General features: G+C 40.4%; 1 protein-coding gene across 6 annotated transcripts; it reads left to right on the forward strand.

The window, feature by feature from the left end:
- Positions 1-503: 503 nt before the first annotated feature.
- LOC143414009 (uncharacterized) lies at positions 504-7,163 on the forward strand. Of its 6 annotated transcripts, none has more exons than XM_076877597.1 (12): positions 504-565; positions 3,287-3,372; positions 3,713-3,853; positions 3,988-4,127; positions 4,247-4,388; positions 4,482-4,575; positions 4,702-4,825; positions 4,943-5,168; positions 5,260-5,446; positions 5,610-5,737; positions 5,826-6,858; positions 6,931-7,163. In XM_076877597.1, exons 8-11 carry the CDS (start codon positions 5,097-5,099, stop codon positions 6,234-6,236), a joined length of 798 nt encoding a protein of 265 aa, XP_076733712.1. In that variant the 5' UTR covers positions 504-565; positions 3,287-3,372; positions 3,713-3,853; positions 3,988-4,127; positions 4,247-4,388; positions 4,482-4,575; positions 4,702-4,825; positions 4,943-5,096; the 3' UTR covers positions 6,237-6,858; positions 6,931-7,163. The 6 variants fall into 6 exon arrangements, with proteins under 6 accessions (XP_076733712.1, XP_076733714.1, XP_076733715.1 ...); XM_076877599.1 differs by having other exon boundaries at positions 4,726-4,825; XM_076877600.1 differs by having other exon boundaries at positions 4,000-4,127.
- Positions 7,164-9,824: the final 2,661 nt, after the last annotated feature.

The raw sequence follows: 9,824 nt of genomic DNA on the forward strand, positions 1-9,824 counted from the left end.
TACACGTGCCTACCTTAAACACTGTACCATAAAACATATTATACCATAAAAACACAAAAAGTGACCCCTAGTGGCACACATAAGGTAACAACACAAAAAGGCTCCTACAGTTCCTATATAAATAAAATTAAACTGAATTGAATTGAATTAAATGGAATTAACTAACTGACTATAAAACCAGATTTCCCGAGGAGCTGCCCACTTCTGGCCAACTTAGAAACACTTAAGCTACATACACAGTCGAAGTTATTTGTAGCATTGTGGTGACTAGAGACCGTAGAAACTGAATTGTAAACATTTCTCATCTTCCAGGAATCTTTCTGCCATTGAGAAAGAAACATACACAGTAAATTTCCCAGTGTTAAATCAGCAGTGTTAAAGTGTATTTACTCTAATAGAGTCATTATAACGACAGCTGGAGCAAAACGCCTCCCAGTGTGGGTGATAATTCGCGGAGTTAAAAGAGGCAGTGTCAATGTTACTCTAGAAAGCTCCTCCCACCACAGACTCCTTTTCAAACCAAGAGGATTTTTCACGACGCCATTTTCTTTACATCAGTTACACGGTAAGTTGTTCATATTCACTTATTAAAACCAACAATTTGACATTTTAAACACAAGTAGCATGTTAAAATAAGGTTACATTCCTTTTGTCCATGTTTATTATATATTTCATTTTGTACCTGAAGCAAATGTGACATTGTCTGTATGCTAACGTAAGGTTGTTAATTAGTGTTGGCTAAGACTGTAAGGCTTGTTAATTTATTTCAGTGTGTAGTGGTGATTGTGTTGTGTTCTAGCATGTTTGAAATTCCATTAAATTAAACCCTCCATGTGTTGGGAGCTACATATTAACTAGGGGTGCAACGATACACAAAATTCACGGTTCGGTTCGGTTCGATACTTTGGTGTCACGGTTCGATATTTTTTCGATACAAAAAAAATGTTCATGCCTTTTTAATTTGTCATTTATTAAAATTATAAATATATATTTTAACTCAAAAGTACAGTTTTTAAATTTAACCCTAACCCTTGTGCGTGTTTTTTATTTTGACAGCGAATGCGCACCTGCGGACCACTTATGTGCAGCCCTGGTTATTTAGCTTGTCATATTGCAGCCACAGAAATTATTTTGTCCATGAAACCATAAAGCTGCACTTTCTTTTTGCCTTATAGTCTGATTTGTCATAACTTCTCCGTTTTGTGGTAAGCTTTTCTTTGGCTGTCACTTCTTCACCCTGACCTGTCTTATTTGGCTCAGCAGAACTAAAATATATATCTGTCTGTGAAGGTTCTCAGTCATCCAGGTCATCGTAGTCAAATATAAATCCTGCTGCTTTTACACACGGACTCACATAAGCTCAGCGATTCTCTGCGCGATCAACCTCTCACATGTTTAAGCTGCGGGAAATTTCACTTGTCATGTTTGCATAGTAAGCTAACGATTAATAAGACGATGTCAGAGGAATTGGTGCACAAATTATCATCACTCACAGATCAGTGCTGTCGCTCTCTATACACAGTTCGCACGATTGCAAAGTGAAAGCAAAAAAACAAGCGCAAATTCAAACGCGATTTCAATATGTCACATATTGACAGTGGCTCACCGATGCCAATGACATAATTACCCAGCTACATTTCCGAAAGAATGCAAAAGCATTGACATATATTTTTCCTTCTTACAATAGCCCGACGGGCAGGGAAGAGATAGATTTTGGTAACCCGACTGAAAAAATCGCTATCCCCAGGACGTCAGGCTAGCGATATTGCAAGCCCTGTATCTGATTGAGGAATCATGCATCTTTGGAAAAGAGAGTTTATTACAGAGAAATGTCTCTTTCCAAAATAAAAGCTATACTATCCGCTTCTTCTGGGTTATATTCTCAGCAGCATAAGGAGAATCATGTGCTAACAGCTGTCTAAATGACTCGGCTAAAGTTAGTAGCATGCTTGTTGTTTTTGTCTTTGCACTAGGATGATGTCGGCGTAAATGTGCAGTCATATTCGTTGTGTTCCCACTAGTGCTTTCAGGTTAATCTCGTTGAAATGACCTTAACACCACAACATGGCAAATCTCCGTTAACGAGCTACCGCCGATCGCCCCGTGCATGGGGCTAGACGGCCAACACGTTAACGAGCTAACTGCGCTAACACACTAGTTCCCACCCATGTAATTGAGCATTGCATGGCACATCCAACATACTGTTTTACTTTAGTCCATGACTCGCTTACCTTCAGGGTCATACGTCACATGAAAACCAAAATAATTCCAAACGCCAGATCTGAATGAGGGTGGGGGAGGTGCCCTGCGCTCTTCCTTCTGACGATGCTGTCTGTGTTGAGCGCTCAGTGGATCTGCGCTCGACAGTGCAGCCTAGGCGGAGTAGTCGAACGCAGATTCACTGAGCGCTCCACACAGACAGCATCGTCAGAAGGAAAGTTGATAAAATAAATTACAAATGTTGTATTGTTCGATACATACGCGTACCGAACCGAAAGCACTGTATCGAACGGTTCAATATCGATACGAATATCGTTGCACCCCTAATATTAACATTAGCTAGCTAACTAGCATTTTGGCTAACCTTGATGCACGGGCAATTCACTTGTTATTGTTACATTTTAAATTATGTAAGGCAAGCATTAACTAATTAAAATTTTACACTAATGTTACATATTTCACTTCTTTTTGGATACCTAGCTATAGAGGTCGTTTTCAGTAAGGTTATTGTCTTATTTCAATTCCGCTGCCTTTAGCGATTTTACAGTTACAGTGATTACAACCAGCAGGCAGTATAAACTTGATAAAGTATCCAAAATATCCAGGATTCAGTTTGTAATGTTTTCTTTTAGTAGTTTGAACTTAAGATGGCAGTGTTTGTATTTGTAGTGAGTTAACTTGATGTTAACTAATGATGGTATTGACACAAGTTACCTTTTTCCATTTTGGTTAGCAGACTGTTCAGTATGTTAAACTAAAGATGAACAAAATACTGACTCCCTAGTGCTAAGTTAGATCAGACAAACGGTAAAAGTACTAGTAATTATTTTAGTTTTGTATTGAGAAATATATTTCATGTAGGTGAAATACTCATTTAGTAAAGGCTTAAAAACTACAGCCAAGGGGCTGAAACACCTTGTTACACTGAAAAAAAAGTAACATACAGTGTAAGAAATAACAATGCAAGGCTGTTTTACTGGTATTTATGGGACTGGTTTAATATTAACATTTTCTGTTTTCAGTAGTTCAATGAAGAGCACTGACTATAAGAAATTACTGTCTACAGGAAGCATGCTGCTTAAAGCAAAACTGGGAGGTGTGCAGAAATTTGCTAGAGTATCTGAGCCAAGCCTTAAGGAATTTTGATTGCCGGTAAGAAACCAACATTGTATAAAAAAAAAGGTGTTCAATGTGCTTTAAGTTCTTTTTGTTATTTAGTCTCTTCAAACTGCATTTTATGATTAATTGAAAATGATCTACGTTTTGGAATCATCTTAGCTACGAATGTATATTTAGTGGAAAAACTGTATAATGTGAGTGTCACTCCTAATCTACCACTTATCAAGCATGTTAGTGGCGCTTAGTAATTTAGTTTTTTTTTTATTTGAGTCACTTTTGAAAAAGTATCTTGAAATGATCTTCATTTTAGGCTACAAAACATTAGATGTCATGTAATCTTTTTGTTTATTCAAACTTGTGTGCTTGTTTCCAGCATTTGCAAAGTTTGGTGTGCCAGCCGTAACAAAAGGAGTGAAAGTTTTTGATAGTTCAGGGACTGAATTGGATGATGATATATTTGAGGATATAGTAACAGATCCCTCAACTGGGGTACTAACCATCAAATATGAAAAAGGTTTGTTTGAGTGATGTGTGTTTCACTGGATGTCATTTTTTAGTATCATTATTACATTGCTTATTAAAAAGAGTTTATAAAATGTGTCTATGGAGGGACCATGTAAACTCATTTGTTTTGCTCCTGTTTTTGAGGTCTGGAAACAGCTGCTGCAGAAGTGTCTCCTGAGCTGTCCCAGTTATCATTGCCACATTCATCAGATTCACAGGGTACGGTCATCCTTTCAGACAGCCCTTTTAGGAAACGTCAGAAGCTGGATGCAGAAGCTAAGCAAGTAAGAGTTAGCAGATTTCCACATTCTTCTAACAGTGTCATTTTTGTTTGTAGTTTAAGTGTTCTGAACTGCAGTGGTTATATCAACATGTAGAATGTTTTTTTTATTGTGTTTTCCAGTTGGTGGAATCGATTCTCACCAACAAACCTGGTGGAGAATGTATAATAAATGAATACAATCGGACCAAGTCTCTGGTGTCTGAAACCAGAAGAAAAACATACTGGTCAACATACTGGTAGCTGACTTGACAGAAAAAAATGGGTAATTTATTTCTGGCCCTGTGATTTTACTATTATTTTAAATCTCTATGAATTCCAGGGAAGCTGACTAGTTCTTTTCCTTTTGATCTTGCAGTACATCACCACCACGGCAGGTAAAAGAAATGTATGCCAGAGGAATTGTAACCTTTTTCTCTTACCTCAGTGGCCCGTACTCCAAAAATGGCTATGTAAGTAGCTCATAGTAATAACTGATACAACCAAAATCACGTTTAAACATTTAAAATCCTGCTAAAATGTATGTCCTTATCAACTCTTCATTGTTACATAACTTATTTTGTTTATTCATTTATCAGTGTCTGTACATGTCACTCTCCAAGGAACATTATTATGATGGCGAGGGTGGCACTGGGTACTTGGCCTGGAGGATTAAAGCCATACAGAGATGCACTGCTAAAGGGAGGCGATTATCATCTAGAGGTAACATTTATAATTCAGTGGAAATGCATAATACTGTTCCACATTGTGGTTCTTTATTAATAATGGTTATTAAATGTTGTTATTAGTTTTGATAAAGCTGTATTTCATATTGTCTAGCACCAGGAGATGGATCATCGAGTGAAGACCAGTGTGGTGGACCAACTGTCAGACGAGAGTTGCAGTTTGTTACAGAGAAGTTACTGAGTGAGGATGAGTGCAAGGAAGCAATCTCTCTGATGAACAATTCAGCTGATGAAGACACAGTCACAACATGGTCCTTGACCTCCTGCTGTCAAGCAACATACTGTCTGTTTTTCCACGTTTCAAAGATATCAAAGGCTTGGTGAATATTTGTCATTACTTTGACAATGTAAACACACTTTAATATTTTATAGAAAGCAGATATAATTCTCTATTCTCTATCCCTGTTACAGATCGAACAGGATTTTGTACTGATGTTTGGTGAGGATGTATCAGGCAGGTTGCTGGAGAGGTGGCCAACAACATTCAAAAGAAGGATTATCCAACAAGGCAGAAACCTTCCTTCTACCAGTGACCTGGAAGAACTCTTGCTGGCAGCTGACTCTCCTGAGGATGCCACTGAGGTTAATGCTGACATTGGTGAGCTGTTGTTTCTTTGATTAGCACATTCAAAGCATATATAATGTTTGTCACAGAACAGTTATCCTTTTTGTCTTTTGGGTCTACTCAAACATTTTATCAATGCATTGAAATATATTGTTGATGATGATTCAACTTTATTAAAAACAAATAATTTTTGCAGGCTGGGACAGTGACCTCTCAGCAATTCTATTGCTATTACATCTGATTCCACCATCTGGTCAGGGTCGGAAGAGACCAGGAAAGGTGTCAGCTTCTCAAGCAGAAAGGTGTCTTGTGGTCTTCAAGAAGGTTTGTGTTTCTTTTCTATTTTTATGTTATGAATTACCAATTTAAGAAACATTTGATTCTTATTGCCTGTCTGTATTTGTCTTTTCAGACTGGAACAAATATCCAAAAGCACCTTGATGCCATCACTACCAGCACTCAACCCTACCTCCTGGCTGTTGGGGTGAAAAAGAATGACATCCACCGGTTCTTCATTATTCTTGACAAGAATGCCATACCATGCAAGTCTACCTCTTCACTTGGTGCTTTTGATGAACTGTTTAAAGCACATTTTGTGTTTGGCACATCTTACAACACTATGCTTCACAACATGTACACGTTCATCCAAACCACAGGTTTTAGAAAATATTTAAATACCAAACACCTTAACTATTTTGACCAACAGGCTGACACTGATGTTAATCTACAGCATGATGTGGCAGTTAAAGAAATTAGCACTATAGGGGACGTGATGTCAACTAATGTAGAAGAAACACCCACAACATCTGAAAAGGTCAAATAAGAGCACTTTGGATATGTGTGCCTCTGCTGTTGGCTCACAGTAGCTGTGCAATCTACTTTGAATAGTTTTGTCTCCTCAATGGAGGAAGTGTTTTTTGAGATTCATACTCAGGCTAAAGATGCAGCCTTACAGAGTGTACCTTTACAGTACACCACAAGTAAAAATAAATATAATAGTAATAAAATAAAGCATTGGGAGTCCTTTAGCCTGGAAAGATTAGCTTTAGGACCAGGAAAGATGGTGACACTTGGAGAGCTGGAAGAAGGTCCAGAAATTGCTTGGAGCTGTGTTGTCTACCAGTTTGTTTTCAGCTAAGTGGATAACAACACGGTATAGAGTACCGCCCTGACTTTATCATCTGTACAGATGTAGTGTCTGAGATTCCGGTTTTTTGTAAGATCAAAAGTACTGTTGTTGTTGTAGAGACCCACCTTTTAGCACATCCCAGCACACCCACTCACTTCACCAGATGCACCTTGTTTAGTTCTCTCACCTTTGATTGGGTGTGGTGCTTGTCCTTGATTGCACTCACCTGTCACACATTATATGTCACACAGTACATAAGGACTGCATTCACTTTTGGCTCACTCTTTCCTCACTTCCACACGGGGCGGCAGCTGAGGTGAGGTTCTGTTTGGGTTTTTATTTTATGTAATGTTAAGGTAATGAGTAACTTGAATCTGTTTTCTTTCAGCATTGGCAGTCCATGTGTGTCTTTGTTTCCTTCCTTTTTTGCCTTATTTATTTGAGAATAAAAGGAGTACCCTGAAAATAATTCTGCATTAGATGGCTGCTTTTCTTATTCTAACCGGATGAGCCCATGAAGCTGATTGCTTCAGCCCTGAACCTTCCTCCCTTCAAAACATGGTCCTCCGAGCCGGAGAGGTATTAGCATCATGGATACACAGCAGCCATCTAGAAAATCCAGTCGTGATAGTAGACCTCCTGCCTACCTGCAACAGTATGAAGTTCAGTACCCTGGAGCTAGAAGAGCTACATGTGAGACAGAGAGCCAAACTGAATGTCAGCACAGTGATAAAGACACACATGGGCTGCAGGATCCTGTCGGAGAGTCAGAAAGACCACCAGAGACATCCCTTGTTCCTTTACCCACCACCCAAGATGAGGTCATGAGGGAACTCCTAACGACCATGAGGGAGATTAAGCAATTTATGGTTCAATCATCTCCTTCCCATTCTCGTAGCTCCAGATCTTCCATTCGCACAGTCTCATCTGATGGAATCAAAGCTTCTGTATGCAGTTTACGAGCCAGTCCTCAAACACATCAACAACATGAGCAGCTCCCAGTGATTGATACAGTAACCTGTCAATCACCCTTCCAGCCCCCGCAGATTAGCCGTCAGTCTGGCTTAGTTACAGCTGCCAGCCCTCCTTTACCTAATTCAACAATACTAGATGTTGCTATCCCTTCAACTGGTTTGCCTAGACCAGTCCTTGCTACAGAAGATGAGACTCCCTTTGATTTCCTGGCCTTATCACGGCAGGATCCCGACCAGATCTCATGTGTTCAACCTGCTGTTCCTTTAGCTGAAGACCCTGTTCAACCTCTCATTCGCATATCTGACCACAAGCATTGCCCTCCTCTAGAGCAGCAACCAGCTACATCCAATACCTCATATGAACAGAAACCTTTGATATCTGGTACTGCTAGCTCGGGTCACTCCTCTAGCACGAGAACACATGTATATAAGCTTGAAGGTCCTTCATTTCCAGACCTTAGTAGAGAAGACGAGATGCAATACAGGATGTTACGGATGGCCCTTACAAACCTTCTTGATCCTCATGAGACAGAGCACTTCAAATATCATGTCCTTCTTGATCACCTCAAAGTAGACCAAGCTAAACGATTAGCTCTTGCCTTTTCCTACGCTCCTGACCCATACACTCAAGCCATCAAAGCCCTTGATGAGCGTTATGGGCAACCAAGACAGCTGGCATTGAAAGAGCTAAAGAATATACTGGAACTGCCTCCTATCAGAGCAGGTGATGGCCAGAGCCTTGATAATTTTGCTCTTCGAGTACAGGCTTTAGTTGGGTTGCTTAGCACTATGGGAGAACAAGGACGTGCAGAACTAGACTGTGGCTCCCATGTCGATCGCTTGTTAGTGAAGTTGCCTGCAGAGCATTTCAGTCGCTTCAAACGGCATGTTTACAGGGAACAGGGAGAAATGACGTATACCTTGCCTTTGTTCTCATCCTGGTTGCAAATGGAATGCAGGTGTCAACCAAAGAAGGCCAGTCCTGTTCCATCCTTCAACCAGACACGACCTGCCCGTAAGTACGCTTCTCCACTTACAACAATATTACATGAAGCAAATACATCTGATGATTCTGTACATGCAACACAGCCGATCATGACAACTAAGGCTACATGTGCATATTGCTGCTCACCAGAACATCACATTAGTAAGTGTCCTGGGTTTATTCAGAAGACAAAGGATGAGAAAACAAACTGGATAAAAGTAAACAAACGGTGTTGGCGTTGTGCTAGGAATCATCAGGCCGCAAAGTGTGACCTAAAGAAAGCATGTGCCACCTGTATGGGACTACATCTCCAGATCCTATGCGATGTAAATAAGAGATCTAAAACTGACACTCATCCTGTAGTGAGGACGCTATACTTTGATAGACCTAGTGATTGTCCTAGTGTCCTTTTAAAGGTCGTGAAAGTGCTCCTGCGAAATGGCAAAAGAACCCTTGAAACATACGCAGTACTTGACGATGGCTCCCAGCGTACCATTCTTCTGACATCAGCTGCACAGCATCTCAACCTAACTGGGGAAGCAGAGAGATTATCACTTAGAACGGTCCGTCAGGAAGTTGAAACTATTCATGGTTCTTCCGTAAGTTTCAAAATCTCACCCATCGCACACCCAGAGAAAACCTACACAATTACTAATGCCTTCACTGCAAATCACCTAGCACTTTCAGACCACACCTACCCTGTATCATCTCTCCAACGGAGATACAAGCATCTTCAAGGTATCCCATTACCCATTATTAATAAAGCAGCGCCACTCCTGCTCATAGGCTCAGATCATACTCACCTCATCACGCCTACTGCTCCATTGAGACAGGGACCATATGAGTCTCCTGCAGGAGTTAAAACCCAATTAGGATGGACACTTCAAGGCCCGATCACAGATTTTCATCCCCAGAGCAGTACAGAGCACGTGCAGTGTTTGTTCACATCTCTCAGTTCATCTGCAGATGTACTGCGTTATCATGTTGAGAAGCTATGGCAACTAGACACTTTACCTGAATACAGTGAGAAATCTGTGATCCGATCAAAGCAAGATCAACTGGCACTGGAACTCCTTGAACAGGCCACAAAAAGGGTTGAGATCCATGGTGTTAATCGCTACGCCACTCCTCTTCTTCGGATGGCAAACTTTCCTCCTTTGAATGTCCCTCCAAATGTAGTCATGTCTAGACTCCGCAACACTGAGGCTCGGTTAGCTAAAGATCCTGGCAAAGCCATGTCTTACAAGGATCAGATTTTGAAATTGGAGCAAGCAGGCTATATAGTCAAACTTAGCCCAGAGGAGATGCACAATAGCAAAGAAA

This window comes from Maylandia zebra, linkage group LG19, assembly GCF_041146795.1.
Source record: "Maylandia zebra isolate NMK-2024a linkage group LG19, Mzebra_GT3a, whole genome shotgun sequence".
NCBI classification, from domain to species: domain Eukaryota; kingdom Metazoa; phylum Chordata; class Actinopteri; order Cichliformes; family Cichlidae; genus Maylandia; species Maylandia zebra.

Excerpts from the sequence above, each read along its gene's own strand:
- LOC143414009 (XM_076877597.1), top strand. The coding sequence starts at position 5,097 with ATGGTCCTTGACCTCCTGCTGTCAAGCAACATACTGTCTGTTTTTCCA. Across the intron at positions 5,169-5,259 it reads TCAAAGATATCAAAGGCTTG|ATCGAACAGGATTTTGTACT; the intron begins GTGAATATTTGT and ends TCCCTGTTACAG. Across the intron at positions 5,738-5,825 it reads GTCTTGTGGTCTTCAAGAAG|ACTGGAACAAATATCCAAAA; the intron begins GTTTGTGTTTCT and ends TTGTCTTTTCAG.